The following is a 19684-nucleotide window of genomic DNA, read 5'->3' as shown; positions in this document are numbered from 1 at the left end:
TCAATACTTAAAGGATAGGTTCAGCTAAAAATGAAAAATAAGCCTCATCTACTCAGCCTCATGCTGATGGAGAGTCAGGGGAAGTTTCTTTCAGTTGTTCACCATCTACCTCAGTTGTTTAGGAGACTGCCGCAGCACTGTTTTGCTGTGAAGCTCCAGACATGTTTTGTGGACTACGAAAACTTCACCTGACTTTCCGTCGGCGTGACAGTGAGTAGATAATGACAAAATTTTCCTTTTTCTGTGAACACATCCTTTAAGGATGCATGTGCAGAAAGGCAGACACATGGTATAGTGGCTGTACAAAAAAGGTCATGTTTCAAAAACACACAGGCACTGCCATTCTCCTTAGATGACTGAAACCCAATACAGTACATGAAGGAGCTATGAGTATTATACATTATAGAACATTAAGGGCTAACCCACTTTTTTTTTTTTTTAGCGTCTTTCATCTCATGTAATAAACATGTATTATACAATAGATTCCTCTTCGGGGTGAGTTTTTGGGGCGGACAGAAGAGAGAAAGGAGGATCCAGCAGCAATCAGCATCCTTTGCCCTCCATCTGCAAGTGCTAGTGGCTGCAGGTTGAGTGGCGACACTGTATTGCATTAAGTCCATGTCCTGATACGAGTCAACGCTGCTGTGGGGCGCTACAGCCCAGGCAGCATTCACTAACAAGCAGGTTCAGTGAGTTCGCATGTGAACTTGGCTCACGACAGATGACAGTGGGATACAAAGAAAGAGGGAGATTTCACACAAGTTGAAATGAGCTCTTAGCCTACGTTTGGCTAACTGATGCAGTCTTAATACCACTGAGGTATATTCTATGTGAGACATAACCGTGAACAAGGCAGATGAGGGTAATGTAGAGCAACGAAGAGGGATGTCTATGAAAAGCAGCATAGCGCAGGCCAACCCCAGTGAAAATATATATGAAATATATTACAGATTAAAACAAAAGTGGGAAAGAAATTTAACAATTGTTCCAGACTATTGGTGAGGAAAACCAACAGTTAAAATAACATTTAAATTAGAGTTCAGGTCCAATAAAATGATTAGACACTACATCCTTTGGCCAAAAAACAAAACAAAGAAAGGAACAGATGGTAAGGTTGACGGATTGCCTCAATAAGACAAATTATCATCTGTACTGGCTGTATGTGTATGTACAGTCTTTGTGTGTAAGATATGCTGACACATAATGAATATAAACATATACATGCCACCCTTAAAGACCACAAGAGGGTGTGAGAGAATAGAAAACTACTGATAATGAGCAATCAAAAGGCTGGGTGAAGAGAAAGAGGAAGAGTCTAGTCCATTTATTGTTCTCCTCCGGTCCCACTAGTGCACGCTCTCCGACATGTTAATGGCTTCCTGGATTTCGCGGATGACGAGGATGCGGGCGAGCATCTGTTCCAGCTGTTCTTTTGGGATTGGTTGGGTTGAGTACCAGATGGGGCTGTTGGGAGCCACCACGGGCTCTGGAGTCAGGTAGAAGGTGTCATTGCGACCTTTAGCGCTCTGCGGACTGAAACAGAACACAGTGTGAGCACATTTGCAGGATATCAATATTACAGTTTTAGCTTGTCTCTGCAAACTGTAATGTTATTAAAGCAGCTAAAAAAGAGCCTTGGAGCAGCCTGTGGAAACCACAAAAAAAAAGTTGCCGTGTAATACAAATAGTCTACAGAGCAGCTTCTTTCCTCAGGTGTAAAGTCCAGTTCAGATCAAAGATTCCCAACAAGACAAGTTAAAACTTGCTGTTACTTTTAGAAATTCTGCCAATTTGCACCACTTTGACAAGATGCTGTATCATTTCCATTACAAAGACTCTCTGTTCTTCTGTTCACACTGCCGTGTCTTTTGAATGAAGGAATTATCATTTTTATTTTGGTTGACATAATACATTATAAGAAACAAAAATTATTTCACACAAATTTCTCAGTCAATAACCGAAAAAGGAAAAGGTTGAATTTTTCCTATCCTAGACTACCAGAACATCAGCAGTACCAAAGAAAGAACATCTTACTTTAAAGTATGATCTTTAATTATTTAACATTTTAATAATTTTATAACTAGGCCCTGAACGATATGCAATTTTGGGGGCTGATTGAGGATATCGATACTTTGCAGAAAGTGAAAGTCGTGACATTATCAGTTTAGCAGTAAATTGAAATTTGAAGGCTTGCGTCATGACTGTTCCTTAAACAAACCGATGTGGTGGTTTTCTCTTTCCTCTGTCCAAAATTCGGCTATTTTGTCGACTGTTTCTGACTGACTTGATCAACCAACTTTGCTACAAAGCTTTGATTGGCTATTCAACAGATGACAAACCTTGCATTTAAAACCAGCCACTGGTGACTTGACAAGGTGAGTCGCAGCTACACCATCAGCTGGTGTCAGTGGAGCAGAGACAGGCCAGTTCACATGGCTGCAACTTTTCTCTGCAACCATCAAAAACAGTTTCATCTTGTTGTGAATTTTTGGTCTGAACTGGGTTTAAGACCCAAGATCAGCACAAAAAATTGTTTTGATGTTACGATCCAAATGTGTCTGAATCCCACCCAATGCCAGGTGTTACAAATAACTATAACTATGAGGAAGCAGCCAATCTTTTTTTCCACTTTATAGAAGGATCAGAATAAAATTGAGATAGTTTCATTTCCATTTAAGAAAAAACCTGTAGTACTTTTAAATACTTTTTCTGCCAGGGAGAAGAATAATCGGAAAGAGTGTTTTCATATTAAATTTATGGTCATATAATGCCAGAATGAACATAGTTGCCTTGAAGGAAAATTCAGTTTTTACAATCTGGCTGTTATTCTTTCAGTGTAGGCCAACCCTCTCTAGACACAAAAGCGGCAATTTGCCGTTACGTTTACTATCCATTTAACTGCTGATCATAATACTGTCCAATAAACATTTAAATGGTATTTGGCTGCATTTTATATACGACACTTTGACATGCAGACTTGAATAGTGCTCACATGGCCGACCAGTTTCCCTTTGTAGCCTTTGTGTCACTATTCTCAAGTTGTGAAGGACACTGACATTTTTATAGGCAGCGAAGGCCAAAGAATATATTTGCTTTCATTCTCTGAAATATAAAGAGACATGAAAATATAAAAATCAAGAGTTATCCTCTGTGACATCCATGTTTTTGCCAGTTGCCTGGCAACAGTGTTCTTGCAAGTTTAACCACTCAGTTCAACATGTACTCTACAACCCATGTCAATAACATAAACACAACAGTTTCATTTACAGGTAGCAGCAGCACCTTTTCTACCAATTTTTTTTTACCAGTCGTTCCTGACAAATGTTAAAATTTCATATATGTCATGTTTTATACTTACCATTTGAAGAGGTAGAAATCATAGAGCTTGATGGGGCATCGCAGCGGGTTCTCTGGATCCTCCAGCTGCTCTGAGTACATGTCATCTGTAACTGAATAAAGACAAATATACAAAAAGTTAACTAACCTTAAAGAAATGGGGTTTCCTCTCAAGACACCACATCACAATTCAGATGCACTCTTACCTTTCTGTCCGATGAACCTCTCCGTTGACTTTAGGTATCGGATACTGGTGCTCTTGTCTTTGGGGTTGTTGGGACTCTTTCTGGTGTGTCTCAGCACCTTAGAAAAGGCCACTTTTAGATGCTGATCCACTGTCTTCAGGTGAAAATACCTGTTGATAAAATATGCAGTACATACATTGACTGATTTGGGCTAGTGGGAGGTGACTGGTGGCTACCATGTGAGGACAGAAGGGAAATACAGAATAAGTATACATTTTTATTTCGCCATTATGTGGTATGAAATGATGTGTTTTCTAGATTAAATTTGCTCTAACGTACAGAGATACACAACAGACAATATTGTTGCATGTCAATAAAGAAATCAATCAATCACTCACTTGGTGTTGAAGAACATTAGCGTTGTGAGCAGCGTTGAGGGAGAATGAGCTCCCAGCTGTTTACATTCCCACAGCATCTCCTCCGTCACATGGCTGGGGATAACGTAACCTGGTAGGCGAGGTAAGGAGCAGATTAAGAAAACATGGCATGTTAATAAAATCATCACTTAATATATAATGAATGACAACTGCTATCACAACAATATTCTGCGATGCCATACAAATCTTTGTAGTAGTAGTAGTAGTAGTAGGAGAGCTACTGTCTGGCTATTTGAATATTGTTTAAAAAGTACCCATAATCCAAATCTAAGCAACCATTAGTCCCATCACCAAAACTCAAAAGACTGGAACCTTCTGTCACTCCTAAATTGATAAACCCATCTCCAAATTCAGTAATGTTTATAAACACAGGAATAATAAAAGGTCTTTAATTTCAATCGTGATACGCTACCAAACAGAATTTTTTTTTTTTTCAAAAATGTCACACTCTTAAAAGCAAAGCATACATTTTTTTAATTAGGTATTTTACATTTTGCTCATAACCACAGTTATGCAAACAACTAAATAATAGTCATTAGCTTTAATTACTATCTACTAGTAATTCACGATCATTCAAGATTATATATAGTCACAATTTTGATTCTAAAAATTGATCAAAATTAACTTTCGACAGTCAAAATCAGAAGCAGGATCTGCGATTCTCCCCGTTCTTTTTTTCTCAACCCCTGCCTACTTGCGTGTTTCCAAAGAAGAAAAAGAAAAAGAAAAAACACTTCAAAGACAACACTGCTAGCATACAGGTAGCCTGCAGCGGCACTTCCAGACAATTATCCTGTGTCCAGGAAGAAGTTCAGCTGTCTAGCATAGAAGGTAACTTAGGTTTATTTTCTTTTTCAGTGATCCTTTATTGATTTGTCTAGGGAGAGGGTTTACTCTGGGCAGATTTGAGAAACCGAACTTTGTAACAAACTGAATTTCTATCTTTTGTTGTTTAGTGTTGAATGCCTGAAGGACAGATTGTTTTGTCCAATCCCACAATATTTATTTTTGGTGAATATTATTTGAACTTGCCCAATGCTAAAAGCCCAAGGATAAAGTCAAGTTGTTTTTGTAAAATTCCCCTGTTAGAATTTGCAAATGTAAATGGCAGTTGCAAGGGCATAAATCAATACTCGTATGCAATATTCTAACAATGGCATAGCCGTCAGTTCCTTTTAGAAAATCAAATTGAATTATGACCTTTAAATAAAAAGCAAAACAAATCGTGGATTTTGAGAATAGTGGTGGGTCTGTGTGTTTACTACTGTGCACTATATCTGAGAGTTAATACAATCATGATGTTGATTATAGAGGAACATGCATTGCAGGTTTTTCGTACACACCTAGCGGATGAATAGATGGTCTCCACGGATCCAAGATCTGGTGCAGACTGTGAGCGAAGCGAGTGTAGTACTGATCCGAGAAAACGTCATCCACACGACCGTTGTCAAACAGATACTGCAAAGAAAATTGGATTAAGATAAAGGCGGTCAAACCCAGTATTTCCACATTAAATAGATGCTGAGCAGAGTGTGCTTATGCCTTCAAAGTGTGCATACCTTTTGTATGCACAGAAATACATAATAGAGAACATCCGCCTCATAAGACTCCCCTTCCAGCCCCCTAGCCTCTGTCGTCATCAAAGAGAGACCCATGCAGAGCTCCGCTACTGCACACGACACCAGGTCCTCCTGGAAACGCAGTGCCTGGCGTCCTAAAAAACACACAAATCAGTGGTTTGGGTTGATAGATGAAAACAGAGATGAGACGAGACGATGGCAAAACACATGTGCATCAACAACAAAATATCGTTTTCACATTATAATAAACATTATTGTACTTACGGCCAATCGGGGCCAGCTTATTTTTATCAGATTTTTCTAACTCTGTGTTTTTCCTCTGAGCCCAAAGCCGCCACACGTCCAGCCCCTCCTCTGGCTTCAGAGTGGCGGGTAGCAGCAGCTCCTGCACCTGCACTTGCTGCTGACCATGGCCATCTACCTCTGCTACCACTGTCTGACCCTACGCAGACACAAACACACCAAACAGTTAACATCATGTACTCAAGAAATAAATGTTTATATGTATATCAAGTCTTAAATAGCTCACCATTTGTGTTAGTACCTGGAGCTGCTGTGCATCTTGCCCCGACAGCCCTTGTGTGTGTAGCACCTGCTGTTGTGGATCCCAGATAAGAGACTGTGTAGCGTTGGAGTAGCCCTGTACTGCCACTGGGATGTGGATGTTACCATTCATCAGCTGGGCAGGGAACAGTGTGTTCGCAGCCAGTGTGTGCACCACCTCTTCTTGGCCACCCATTCCTCCGGAGCTCGTAATGCTGGAAACGGCCTGCGCTGTCTGACTCTGGCTGGCAGGGATTTTCAGCTTGTCATTTTCAACAGTAACTTGTGTTGGCATTGTAGTCATTGTTGTAGTGTTTGTCCCAGCAACCTGCACTGTTCCATAGGCCTCCTGGGGGATGGCGATGTGTGTGACCTGCTCACGTCCACCTGAACCAGCGGGAGCAGAGTAGACAGGGATTGTCCAGGTCTCCCCTGTGGGACTGGTGATAGTGCCTGTAGCGCTGTAAAGGTGGGAGCTGTCCACAGTTAGGAGGTCTGGCCGCAGAGACACGTAACTCTGTTGCTGGCCCTGTCCCTGAGGGATAGCCAGGACGGTGGCTACTTGCTGACCAGGCAGGGCGTAGGACACAGTGATGGGCATGTCAACTTTGCGTTTCTTTGCTGGCTGGAGGACACCTGCTCCCTGCGATGTGGCGACGGTGGTTCCCAGCACCCTCCTCTCAGCGTTGTCCTGCTGCTGGGTGGGAGAGAGGGCACCCACTGTCTGGATTTGGATCTGTTGACCTCCTGCAACAGCTGCCACCAACTGAGCTTGAAGCTAAAACAGATGGGAGAGAGATGATAACTTCAAACTCTGACTGGTGACAACATTTGGAATTGTGCCATGATGGTGTGCTCATGTATACCTGTTGGTGCTGCTCCTCTGTGAGCTCCCCAGGCTGAATGAGCTGTGCAGTGGTCACACCTTGAAGCTGTTGATGGGAGCCAGAGGGCACTTGAAGGACCTGACCAAGCATCTGACCTTGCTGCTGGCCCTGAATCTGCACCTGAAAATAGAGGTATGGAGAAATAAAGAGATATTAGATGGGCCTAGGACTAAATGGACCAGGGTGGAGATGCACAACATGGATTTTTTTAACCAATACCAATAACTGATAATTACATGCTTCTCATGGCTGTTACCAACAAGATAACAGGTAATTTCATGTTTTAGTATTTTACAAAATAAGTGTCTAACGTTTAGTTTATGTTCGCTTGAGGATGAGTCAGGCTGAGGTATAGTCGGCAAAGATGGATGATTAATTATGCCACGCTGCCCTACAAAGGCTAACCGCAGTAACTACACCAACAATGAAGAAGAGAATGTTTTTTTTGACTGTCCAGTTGTCTGCATTACAGGTACAGCAATGGGTATGCACTTATGAAATACATACTCTTACGGCAATTTTCATGGCTTAAAACTCACAACCAATTTTTGACCTATGACCAAAAAAATATTGCATTCTGCTTTTGTATTACTTTATACAGATATATATGTAGTGAAAAGCCAAACTCCAGTAACTACAATTTTTCGTTTTGTCTTTTTCCTGTAAAAATCTAAATCTCATTTTTTACTTATTACATTATATCTGTATTTAATTGTTTGCATGGTTAAAAAGTTGAAATAGTAATAGCGTAATTCAAGCAACCCTCTAGTATTATTTTGTATTATTGATTTTTAACCTATCAAAATGGCTAGATGGATTTAGGTTCATTGCAAAATGTATGTAAACCTATTTTAAGAATTAAATATATGCTCTAATACAATACGATTTATTTCCTGTCTCAGAAATAAATACCCAGAAAATCTAGGTTAATAAACATTAAAATGGTCATAATACTTGGTGTATAAATTACAGGTTGAAGTTATATTAAGCATGACTTAGCACAAATAGTGTGCAATGTCATTTTTCCGAATTGTGCTGAAATTAGCTATGATACAGGTTTTACAGACCCTGAGGCTTATCGTGCATCCCTCCAACAGGATTAAATGATAAACACAATAACAAGGTACAAACCTGCACTATCTGTTGCTCTGTACTCTGCTGTACAGACTGCTGCTGAGACGTGGCCTCCTGTATCTGTTGCTGCTGTGGCTGGACCTGCACTTGAACCTGCATCACAAGACAGAGTCTGTCAGAGAGCTTCACTTCAATGACAGAGCTCTTGAACAGATTCACCATTTAGCATGTTGATTTACCGGACAAGCCAGTTCCAACAACGACCCTGCCACCTCCGTGCTGTCCGTGTAGATGCAGTTAGCCTCTTGTTGGTAGACCATAGTGGTGGTGGTAGTCGTCGTATCTGCGCTTTGCTGGCTGAACTCCTGCAGGGCATCTGGACCCTTGCTGGCCAGGGACTCAAGGAACTCCTTCATGCGATGTTGAGGGATGCTCCGAGCCTTCTGCCTCACAAGCTCCTCATAGGAGCCTGTACCATCCAGGGAGTTATTCATGGCTGCTGACAGTGTCTTCTTCTATGGGAGGAGGATCTAAAGAAAAGCAGAAATCATGTAAGATTCATTTAAATAAGTTGCAGGTTTATGAACTTTCTTTATCTGTATGAGCAAAGACTGACCATGAAGCAGATTTCAGTAAGGCTGCTCGTGAAATAATATAAAGGACAAAAGGACATCAGCTTAAACATTACACTGTTTACAAACTGACTCCGGATCACTGTCCGGTAGCAACACAGACAGATGGTAATAGGAAAGGGTTAATTCTAGCAGAGTGGGTACGAGCAGGGACAAAAGCGCGGCCACTTTCCAAATCCGATGCAGTATTCACAGCAGCGACGGGTGCTGCTGCATAACGAAAACACACAACTTCTGTACAACAATTGAGTAGCGATCGCCTGCATGGTACAGTGTCTCTGTAACAGCCAATCTAGCAGCTGATTACACAACAAGCTAGGTTAGCCAGGTACACGGCTAACTAGCCGCGTGTTGTTTGCAAATAAGACCCAGGCACAGTTGTGTTTGGGAAAGTGTAATTACGCCATCATGCACAAAAACAACAACGTATTAGCTACGTAAGGGGCACATGGACAATAAGCAAGAGAAACTGGGTTGGCTCTCTCTTGTCTGAAACGTTACACCGACTACATTTTTTTCTGTTATCACCAAAGCTAGCAGGCTAACATTGGTGGGCGCGTTAGCTACCTCTCTTCCTCAACCGGGCCGAGGGTCGAGCCGCCCACAACCGCTTCTCTACCCTCGAAACGTCGCTCCTCTTCCAACGAGCGGGGAAGCGAAGTGCTACTGACGTGTCTCTGTGACTTGTTTATCCTTTATTTTTCCGGATTTTTGTTAGATGGCTAGCTGTAGCTTGTCTTTTTTCTCAACCACTCATATTTCGCTGGGCGCCATCTTACAACAGTACCTCCAGACCAATAAGCAAGCGATTTGTAACTCTGGCGTGCTCTCGCGGTATTTCCGCCGCACGGTATCGCGATAACTGACGCTCATAGGGTAGTCCGTTAAAGGCGACACGCACAGGCTGAGTACCCGACGAGATCAGGTAGATGTCAGTCCACCTTAAAACCCTGTTATGCCAGACAGACGCTCCTAGTGGTTCACTGGCTTCTGAATCTTTTAAGGTGGTCCCACAGAGATAGGCTGAATATTTGGGTGGTGCTCAGGGAGCTCTGGGCAGTTGAGGGTTAATTCCCACGCACTACACTTCAGCGTGGTCTGTATTTCCCACACTGCTTTCTGTTTGGACCCAATACCTGCCTCAGTTTTCACTTAAACTTTATTTTGCTTATTGGAAAAATGTAGGAGGAGACACCTTTTCCTTTTGAAGAGTAATATCTGTCAGGTAAACCCCATTTTGCAACCTTTAAGATGTCTTTTCTTTTCTGTTCCTCTACATTCAGTACTTGTGGTTTATGCACACATGCATGCCAAACTTTTTGACTTGCAGCAGTGTTAGGTCCAATATCATTCTTTAATGTAGAAATGTACCTAATTGCTGACTCAGCCATAGAAACTAGTACTGCGAAATATGTTGATATAACATAATATAAGCCTGGGATTATCTGTTTGTTTGTTTTTATATCATGATATTAAAGGTGCACTATGTAGTTCTGGCAAATACATTTTAATGAAGAGAAAGATTGTCATTGACTGATTTTTTTATGCCTGAATAAACTGAATAAACAAACTGACCTTAAAGAACAACACCATTTCAGACTGTTTTGTTTATATGTGGCGGACGCTGCCACCTCTTTAGCTTCAAACAGTGTTGTGGGGATCTTATTTTCCTCTGAGAGCAGCTTGTTTATTCAGTTAATGAAAAAATAAATATTTCTGAGTTTGTATTATTACCCCCGATATATTGTTTTATTATAATATTAAAATTCTGACTTTGAATTTCTTCTCCAAAACTACAAAGTGCTACTTTAATCAATCTTAGAGGTAACATTACTGTCGCAAGCGCCTACTTTTGCCTAAAACTTGTTAGACTTTTCATTTCCCAGCTAACGTTGGGTAAGTGTCAAATATCTTTTCCAGAATCTCTTTAAAAGTTACATAGTGTTGCTTCAATAAAACAAAAGCTTTTTAAAAAACTAAAGAATATTAACTCAGAGACATTGCAGGTTTTTTCAAATTATTATTTATTCTTCTCTCCCGTCAAAAAGACACACATGAACCCCTCTGAGTCTTAAAAAAAAACACATGGTGGTTTGGCAGTGACTCGCCACCTTTGTAAGAAAGTCATGTATGGCATTTGAGAGCATCTCCTCAGTGTAACACCTGTTTAGAGACAATATTAAATTAACTTACAGTAGCCCCTTTTCAAATTGATCAAAGTTGCATACATTCAACAAAGAGGAAACACTGCAGGTTAATTATTTTTGCAGCAGATATAGAAAAATAATCACTCTGACAGTGACGGACCAAGCGATACTGCAGCAATTCTGTCGGCCACAATTCTCTTCTGAATGTGGACGTGTATTTCTTACAGTATCTGATTTGAGTCAGTCTCAGTCAAAGCACTCTGCGCGGTCTCTGATGTTACACAAAGTGATGCAAACAATCTGGACATGTATCTGTGGGCTCATGGGAAGCAGGACGTGCGGCTTGATTTTGGTCAATCAGATCTTCCCTGGGTCTTCTTTAAGGGTGACCGTTCTGTTGAAGATGAGCTGCAGTGAAAGAAACATTAAAGTTACTTCTTCACCAAAATAGAAGGCTTTCCTCAAGACGCATTTGTGATATAATAATCAATTGTTTCATAGTTGTACCTTATCTGCAGTGCTGTCGGGGTCCAGGGAGAAGTAGCCAACTCTCTCAAACTGGAATTTATCCAAAGCCTTTGCTCCCTTGACTGAGATATCCACTAAGGCACCGCTGATCGTCTGCAGGGAATGCTACAACGCCAAAAAGAAGAAATAATCAGAAACAAACACTTCTCAGTTAATCCAAACAGGCACTCTGTCACAGGAATGAAGAGGTACTCACAGGATTGATGTCACTCAGGAAGCCATTGGGCACTTCAGATGTATCCTCTGGATGTTTGTGCAGGAATCTACAAAGGAAAGTTTTCATTAAGCGAGTGAATGGAGTATTATTTGTGAATGACAGCGAGTGATTTTTGCAACTTACAGTCTTTCATAAAGGCGCACTTCGCACACGAGTGGCTGGCTGACCCAGTGGATGAAGGCCTTTGGTTTCTCTGCGGTCTCAGAGCTGCTGCAGGTCACCTCCAGTTCCACCACTTTACCCTGAGCGTCCTGAGAAACAAAGTGGAAGTCAGCAGGACATGCTGCGAGAACATGGACCAGATGGTACATGAAAACGAAACTTTACAAAATGGGTACACGGAAGGTAAGACACCCACAGAGGGAAGCAAACACTGCCAAGAAAATGTAATATCACGTCCGTGTAATAAGCTCTGGAGAAACTGTCAAACATTACTCGCACTGAAATTAAATAGCCCTTTTACCCAATGTGGCGCTCACCCATTTCCACATGGCAAACATGGATCCCAAAATTGACTGTTGACACATAAAGACTCACGTGTTCAGCCACTTTGAGAGAGGCGGTGAGATTGACCTTCTTTAAAGAATTATTACTGCATGCCAAAATACAGACAGCAGGGAAGGAAGGACACTACTTGCAGTTGTTACCCTGCTAGCCATGTCAGCGCCTGCATTTCACACATACTCAACCCACTCCGTTTCCTGTCCTGCCTAATTATCTCCACGCCTAGAGGGCACATTTTGTCCATAAAATCTGGTCTGACCGTGTCAGTCTTGCAGAGCCAGTCCTATCTCATCATCTCCACCATCTCTGGAGAAAGGTCTGGCTGCACCTTATAATCATTCTGGTATAGGGGAAAAAATTATCTGGCTTGTGTGTACTGTACTGTATTTCTTTAAACCAATCACAATCATCTTGAGCAGCGCTAAACCCAGGATGCAGCGCCTTCAAACTAATGTCGAGGGAAACCTGTTTTGCACGTGGGGAGGTGAGCTCTGGCATTAACATTGCTGAATCATTGCAAACGGAAAGGCAACTGCTGCCTGTTTTTGTTTGTACTGTTAGTGTGAGGGCAACTTGACATTTTCAAAGTGTAGGTAGGATCAGGGAATTTGAAAACAGCAGGAAGCAGCAGGAAGAGCGGAAATAGGTGCCCAATAAAATCCCAATAAAATCTCTTTGAAAAGCCTGGAGTCTTACCTTGATGACCTTCTGGACAGAGATGACATACCCAGCATGCCTCAGACCTACAGGCTGTTCTGGGGTCAGACGCTTGTAGCCCTTCTCCATCACCTGCAAAAGGAGAGGAGTCTATCATCTTCTTTCCACAATCAAAAAATTGCGCGAAGAAGTCTGCCGCTTATACTGTGAGGGTCATTATATTAGGTTTTCTTTCTCTCTAACCTCTCTGAAGTCGCTCTGTTCGATGAAGATTGTGCGTGTAAATGGAACCACATGGCTGCCTTTGGACTCGTTGGCAGGGAAGTCTGGCACTCGTACATCTGACTGAAGACAGAAGAGGTCGACAGCAGGAAGATTTAGCATACAATACACAGGATATTACGAGTCCTCACGGAGCAGTTTAATGTGTAACGTCTGTGCATTTCTAAGACGTGTGCAGAACCTTTGAGTTCTCAGGAAGGTTAGTTATGGTGACTTTGAGCGGTTCCAGCACAGCCATGGCTCTGGGTGCCGAGTCGTTCAGCACGTCCCGCACACACGACTCCAGGAGGTGGGGCTCTGTCGTTGTCTGGGAAACTGTGACTCCCACCTGCCAGCAGATGTAACATATTATTACACAACAGCACCGTCCTTGCACTGCACACGTAATCACTAGTTCCTCCGTCCAGCCATTCATCCATCCATCCATTCAGCCTACCCGTGCACAGAAGTTGTTTATCGCCTCTGGTGGGAAACCTCTTCTCCTCAGCGCAGTCAGAGTGAAGAGTCTGGGATCATCCCAGTCTCTGCAATTAGAAATGATATATTCTACAGTTAACTGAATCTGTGCAGCATGCAAACATTTTACCAAACCACAGAGAGAAGTACATCTGGTTTCACTGATCTTTAAGTCTGCTGCAAGAGATCTGAATTGTTGTCACAATACGTGGTAAAACCTTTAAACACACTCGAGGACTTAAGCCCTTCTTCAAATATTGAAAAGATGACATTGCTCAAGGCAACGAGCTTTTAAAGTGACTTCTTTTTGTCCTTCAAATGTACTTCTACATACATTTTACTTACAGCCTTAGCTGAAATTACAGAGCATTTAATGTAAGAGCCGTGTGTCTGTGCAATATTACTAAAATATTTTTATAATTACAGTGGGTTGCCCTTTTAGCATATTCTATTTTTAGTGGTGGAAGTTGCCCATATAGAAATTTCGACTGTGACCCGAAAGGTGCTCACTATTTTGTATGAATTACATCCATTCAGTGGTTTATTCACTTCTGATTCAGTTGCCTCAGACGATATAAATATGATGTTGTGATGCTTTTTCCTTTTAGCTCTGAAGAATGCACGCTGTTTATTCAGAGTTAAAAGAGTTGCGTACATGTCGCTAGGTCTGACCTACTAAACATTACAAATGTGACTAGGGTCAAATTCATCTTTAACTTTATTTACTGTGTGTCTTGTCTCTTTTTTGTAAATTAATAACTAAGTGTAGGGAGGTGGAGAGAGAGTTTGTAACCATAATTGTATAAAAGCTTACAAAAAGACCAATTACACATTAAATTTAAAATTACCACCACCTACTGTTACAAAGTATGTGTATCATTAGCATGATATCAATATTTAATTGTTAAATATCATGTGTATCGTTAATACCGATATATTCAGACAGCCCTAATTATGACTTCAATAGAAAAGTGGTTTGGAAGCTTATTCAGTCCTGAGAACAAAATAGAAATTGGCCTGACATTTACGTAGAGTTGCATGTCTGAAACGTTGATCACAAAAAAAAGAGTGGCATGTCTGAAACAGGCTTTAGTGAAAAAGTAAAATTATAAAATAAAAAGAATAATAACACATTATGAAAAACAGGGTAGTAGGTAGGGACGCATGGACCCAAATCTTTCTCTTCTGACACCTAAACTCAGGTTGTCGGCCAATATTGATCTCAGATCCTTCCAATTTTTATCCATTATAACATGCAACCAGGAAGGTGAGGCACTAAAAACAGAGTCAACAGCTCGCCACTGACTTTGTGGACATAAATAAAAGCAGAAAACCACATTGACAAATATGGATCTTTAACATTTGATTAACACCCAATCAAACAATTTAGAAGTCGGTCCTTCACCTATTGCTTCTAACCTTGAGTTTTCTGAGTGAACAAATGCTTTCCATCCATCCAGCACTTTTATAGCCCATTATTTAAATTCATTACAAGGCAGACCATTTTGTTATGTGATGAAATATAAATAGTCAAAATGAATCTGTAAACAAATGGCAAAAGACATTGAATTTTACCTGACAACGCCGGTCTCTACCAGCTTAATGATTTTCCTCTTGGACACAACAGTGTAGGTGAGGTTTAGGCGACCGTATTCCCACTGAACAGGGCAGTACACATCCAGAGCGTTACACAGCCAGAAATATGATGAACGCCTGTCACAAAAACAAAATGAACCAATGGTGAAGGTGAATATCAACAAAGCATTTGCATGTCTACTGAAAAGATTGTGATGCAGTTGAACTACAACAGATCGCCAAATAATTCATGTGTACCTGGCCTGGAACTCTTTGGTACAGAGTGAGTGTGTGATATTTTCAATAGAGTCACACAAACAGTGGGTGTAGTCATAAGTGGGGTAGATGCACCTGCACAGAAACACAAGAAAAAGGGTTTTAAACACAGATTGATGTGAGAACGATACATACATATTTTTTAAAGTTTAGGGTTTCATACCATTCATCTCCTGTCCGATGATGCGCCGTGTATTTGATTCGGTACGCCACAGGATCCATTTTCCCGTCCTCCATCACCATCTTCATCCTGAGCGTAGCCTCTCCCTCAGCGAACAGGCCCTTCTTCATCCTCTCGAACAACACCAGGGACTCCTCGATGGGTCGGTCTCTCCAGGGCGACGGAGGAGCGTTATGGCCCTTCAGTTCCTCCCCCTTCTGGTGGCACACATATGCATGACCCCTGAATGAAGACAAAAAAAGGACTCAGACATCTTTGGCTTTGAGCAGGTTTACAAATGTTTTTAAAAAAATGTTTAAATCCTAGACTCACCTGCGAACAAGATCCACAGCGAGCTCGTACAGTTGCTGAAAGTTGTCTGATGCATGCGTGACATCATAAGGTTTGTAGCCTGTGTAATACAGTAATCTCGATAAGAAACTCATCTTCATGAATGTCAGCTTTCATCAGATCAAAAATAAAAAAATCCAACCCACCAAGCCACTCCACCATGTCCTTGATAGCAGTGAAGTATTTTTCCTCCTCCTTCTCTGGATTTGTGTCATCATATCTCAAGAAACAAATTCCGTTGTTTGCCTACAGGAAGAGACAAGATTTTACAGAAAACAGCTGCAGACAGAATTAAACAGCTAATGTGGTGGTGATGAGGACAGAAAGAGACATACCTTTGCATAACCAAAATTGAAGTTGATAGCTTTGGCATGTCCAATGTGAAGGATACCGTTGGGCTCAGGAGGAAATCGCGTACGAATCTAAAGGAATTTGTAAAAGGAAAGGAGAGAAATCCTTATACATAATCATTTTTAAGTTAACGTGCTTCTTCTCCAAAAGTTCAAGTGAAACGCATAAAGATTATACCTGTCCACCAGTGATCTCCATGTGCTTTTTCAGCAGTTCCATTGTTTTAGGTGTGACCACATAGCCCTCAGTTTTATAGTTTTCTCCTGTATTGTAGAGAAAGAATGAAAGAACAACATACTCATAAGTTAATCCGTTAAATTGCTCTTCATGGCCTTGGAAAGAAAAAAGAGCAACGAGCAGTTCAGGTAGTTCTCTCTCACCTGGTTTATGGAACTTCAGTGCTTCTCCTCTGAGCTGCTCCATTAGTGACTTTCCCTCCCCAGCCATCACGTCACCTTAACAACCAACAACCATAGTTTATAAAAACAAAACAAAACACAAACTTTAACCATTAAACTCAATTCTGTCTGCTGTCCACTTGGCCTGCTGCTTACCGTTCACTGCCGCCTCCTCTTTCTTCACCTTTTTTTCATTCTCCACGACTTTAACTTTCTGCAAAATAATTACATATTAACCAGATGAAATCAAAACATTCAGGGTGGAAGGGGTATAAGTTGTGATTTAAGGAGCATTTCCAAAAATGACGAACTATTCCTTAAATTGATGTTCCATTTGTTACCTTAGCTTTCTTTTCCAGGTCAGCCTCTGTCTTCGGTCCTAGGAGGTGGAGGACCTGTAAAATCCCAGAGTTAGTTGATTTATACAGTTGGAAGAATCTAACAACCTCAAATAGCAAATATTCAATCACAATGACAGATGTGCTACTTCTAACACTTAAAGCGTTTTTAAAAACACACCTGCAGGTCCACTTCATTTTTGATGACCTTTCCATCGGCCCATTTCAGGGCAGAGCGTGCCTCTCCTGCAACAGACACAAAAAAGCCCAGTGAGACGTTCTGTCCGTCTGTTAAGCTTGAACAGTTTCAACAATATTTAACTACTCAAGTGTGAGATCATACCCATTAGCAGTCCCATGTTGAAGTGGTATCTCTCCTTTAACAGCTGTTCCTTGTGCTTCTTGACCACAATCTCCACCTGCACGACATTCCACCGTCACTGAACACCGCACACCCAGTAAAGCTTGTGAACAATAAACACACTTCCAGGGAATTTAAGGGCACTTACAACTTCTTCAATGCGCTCCGGTGTTATGACTACGCCAACTCCACACGCTTCTTCAAATTCCTTCTGGTTGATGGGGTCCTGAGGATGACTCTTTACAAAGTCGAGAGCAGCTGCAAAAAAAAGAACAAAAAAAGAAGAGGGATTAGACATTAATGGAGCTGGAAGACACATCAACCTCACAATCATTAGTCCCTATAATCAGACGGGCACGGATTTCTTCTGCTTTCATTTTTGCTTTCAATGCCTCTTTCTTCATACTTTGCAGAAATGGCTCCAGAGGACGCTGCGTGTAATCACTCAGTGTCACTCAGTGACCGTTGGGTTGTGGGTAATGTAGGTGCCAGGTTTTGAAAGGTAGTCTATCATTTTAGCGTTGTCCATGCAAAAATGCAAAAATCCATGCAGCGTAACCAGAGATACGCCTTTTTTATTGCGCACATTCTTCTTCCTTTTCAAAATCTGATGCCTGCATTACCCACAGTGCAACTTAGCCAACGAGTTACATCACTGGAAGCAATTTATTAGATTACATACAGCTTTTTCTGGGGCCACAAAAGGTTTTATACTACTTTTTTCCCCCCACATATCCAGTAGTACTCCTCAAGACCTGTAAACACACTTTATTGTTTAAAATTGGTGGAGTTACCCTTTAATTTATTGCTGTGACCAGTCAGGTTACAACATGTCAGAAATTACCTGCCAGCTGTAGCTCTGTACAGATTTTACCCTGAGCAATACTGTCTGACAGGAAGGTCAGGCGTTTGGTGTCTTTAAGGCGAGATGCCATACTGTACAGCAATGTCCCCGTGGCTTTGTCCACTCCTGATGCTCCACAGACACGCTGGGCCTGTTGAAAGCAAATGAAAATAGACCAGTTTTTTATTGTTTTCTCTTTCGAAATGTGTCAAGAGCTAATAAACTGTGCTAATGATAAGACAAGACAGGGAAAATCAGTGGAATTATTCTCCTTATCTTGAGCCTGGGAGGGTCACACAACCTAAGGAATGTGAAAATGAAAATACAGTGACCCCTGCCACTACACCTTCTCACTTATCTTTAACAAGTTAACAGAAACGTATTCATAGGTAGGTGCTTCTGAAAACACAACAAAAGCACCTTTTAAAAGTGACAAAAACTGAGGCTGAATACATCAAATGAGCTTTAAAAGAAAAAGTAAATGTCAAGTCACATTTGACAGCTGTTCCCCCCCAGGAAGTTGAGTTTCCTGATAATGTAAATGTGGGTCGTACCTGAACAATGGCGTCCTTCAGAGAAGCACTCAGCGCTTCATTTTTCAGCGTCTCTTTCGCCTTCTGCTCACTGAGCCCGATGGAAGTAAAAAGTGCCACCGTATCCGCCATTTTTCCACCGTATTCACCGGCTAGACAGGAGCCACACAGACACGCTACCACCGCACACTACTTTCCGTTTGGGAGAGGGAGGGACGACGACTTCCTGTACACCTCAAAGAAAAAAATGACGTACGTGAGGATTCGCCAATGGGACACGGCGGGCACGGATTGCACTGACCAATCGCGAATGAGCTCCCGCCTACTACGAGCAAGAGAGCCAATCAGCAGCTGTGTTGACATCAGTAAGGGAAGGGCTACCGGAATCTGAGTAATGTTGCATCAGAATGACATTTCAGTAATTATTAACATGAAATTAGGACTAGAATCAGTTCTTATTTATATCAGATACCATTTTATAATTCAAGTACCTTTACTTTGCACTTTTTGAAAACTCTTCTTCTCCAACATCCGCAGCTTTGCAACGCAGTGTAAGGTCTTTGTTGTCCATTTTCCTGATGCTAGCTAAAACAACTCTGCGAAAGTTTTCATACGGACTGTTTCAAACGTGAATTGAGGTTGTTGATCGCCGTAAAGTCACTTTACATGATTGTTTATGTCTTGTGTCACGCTGCCACAGACGACAGATCATACCACAATGACTTTTAAAAGTATCGAGGCTCTGTGGTAGGTCCGTATACGCTTTGTTTATACCTCTAAACAGATAGCAAGCTAATTGTTAGCATCAAAACAAGTATGGCCAAACATGCGGTTCTACCATCGGGGGCAAAAATGTGGAGATGTCTCCCCTGTGTTAAGTCAGAGCTGCGGCTGGATCTCACTCTTGCATGTGGGCAATCTTTCCGGTAGGTTTGTCAGACTGATGTAATCTGCTGTCATCACGACGTACAGGAGAGTTACAGGACAGACCTAATACAGTTTAAATGCTCAAATGTGTCTTTATGCATCTGA

The 19684-nt window shown here is 41.5% G+C and overlaps 3 protein-coding genes across 5 annotated transcripts in view; 1 reads left to right on the top strand and 2 right to left on the bottom strand.

The window, feature by feature from the left end:
- Positions 1-1309: 1309 nt before the first annotated feature.
- Positions 1310-9472, bottom strand: LOC311265653 (transcriptional regulator QRICH1-like). 2 transcript variants are annotated; one of them, XM_084367542.1, is made up of 12 exons: positions 9242-9472; positions 8282-8572; positions 8100-8195; positions 6948-7088; positions 6068-6859; positions 5803-5980; positions 5518-5672; positions 5302-5416; positions 3920-4028; positions 3543-3691; positions 3359-3449; positions 1310-1533 (listed from the first exon to the last, which is right to left on the bottom strand). In XM_084367542.1, exons 2-12 carry the CDS (start codon positions 8534-8536, stop codon positions 1347-1349), a joined length of 2268 nt encoding a protein of 755 aa, XP_084223668.1. In that variant the 5' UTR covers positions 8537-8572; positions 9242-9472; the 3' UTR covers positions 1310-1346. The 2 variants fall into 2 exon arrangements, with proteins under 2 accessions (XP_084223668.1, XP_084223669.1); XM_084367543.1 differs by having other exon boundaries at positions 6083-6859.
- A 1207-nt stretch (positions 9473-10679) lies between these two features.
- Positions 10680-19684, bottom strand: part of qars1 (glutaminyl-tRNA synthetase 1) — a 16865-nt gene continuing 7860 nt past the window's right edge. Inside the window, exons 2-24 of one of the 2 annotated variants that reach the window (XM_084366619.1) lie at positions 18674-18878; positions 18120-18270; positions 17424-17533; positions 17258-17333; positions 17096-17160; positions 16918-16971; positions 16733-16790; positions 16559-16633; positions 16356-16441; positions 16163-16249; positions 15974-16073; positions 15810-15888; positions 15480-15719; positions 15299-15391; positions 15041-15178; positions 13446-13533; positions 13191-13337; positions 12971-13072; positions 12767-12859; positions 11690-11817; positions 11546-11612; positions 11329-11454; positions 10680-11229 (exon numbers count right to left, since the gene is read on the bottom strand). In XM_084366619.1, the coding sequence (XP_084222745.1) occupies positions 11179-11229; positions 11329-11454; positions 11546-11612; positions 11690-11817; positions 12767-12859; positions 12971-13072; positions 13191-13337; positions 13446-13533; positions 15041-15178; positions 15299-15391; positions 15480-15719; positions 15810-15888; positions 15974-16073; positions 16163-16249; positions 16356-16441; positions 16559-16633; positions 16733-16790; positions 16918-16971; positions 17096-17160; positions 17258-17333; positions 17424-17533; positions 18120-18270; positions 18674-18784 (2325 nt within the window). In that variant the 5' untranslated portion in view covers positions 18785-18878 and the 3' untranslated portion in view covers positions 10680-11178. Of the gene's footprint in view, positions 11230-11328; positions 11455-11545; positions 11613-11689; positions 11818-12766; positions 12860-12970; positions 13073-13190; positions 13338-13445; positions 13534-15040; positions 15179-15298; positions 15392-15479; positions 15720-15809; positions 15889-15973; positions 16074-16162; positions 16250-16355; positions 16442-16558; positions 16634-16732; positions 16791-16917; positions 16972-17095; positions 17161-17257; positions 17334-17423; positions 17534-18119; positions 18271-18673; positions 18887-19684 lie in introns of those variants that run through there. The other variant, XM_084366620.1, reaches the window with a different exon arrangement.
- The window catches only part of ogg1 (8-oxoguanine DNA glycosylase), a 3199-nt gene continuing 2724 nt past the window's right edge, over positions 19210-19684 (top strand). Inside the window, exon 1 of the mRNA XM_084366621.1 lies at positions 19210-19578. Within this exon, the coding sequence (XP_084222747.1) occupies positions 19469-19578 (110 nt within the window). The 5' untranslated portion in view covers positions 19210-19468. The remainder of the gene's footprint in view (positions 19579-19684) is intronic.

This window comes from Pagrus pagrus, assembly GCF_965226575.1.
Source record: "Pagrus pagrus genome assembly, chromosome: 11".
NCBI lineage: Eukaryota > Metazoa > Chordata > Actinopteri > Spariformes > Sparidae > Pagrus > Pagrus pagrus.
This window is presented reverse-complemented; position numbering and strand designations above follow the sequence as displayed.

What these genes read in the sequence shown, in the direction of transcription:
- LOC311265653 (XM_084367542.1), bottom strand. Translation starts at nt 8,536, where the DNA reads ATGAATAACTCCCTGGATGGTACAGGCTCCTATGAGGAGCTTGTGAGG. An exon ending in TGTTGGAACTGGCTTGTCCG is followed by an intron (nt 8,196 to 8,281) that starts GTAAATCAACAT and finishes CTTGTGATGCAG; the next exon opens with GTTCAAGTGCAGGTCCAGCC. An exon ending in TCCAGGTACTAACACAAATG is followed by an intron (nt 5,981 to 6,067) that starts GTGAGCTATTTA and finishes GTGTCTGCGTAG; the next exon opens with GGTCAGACAGTGGTAGCAGA.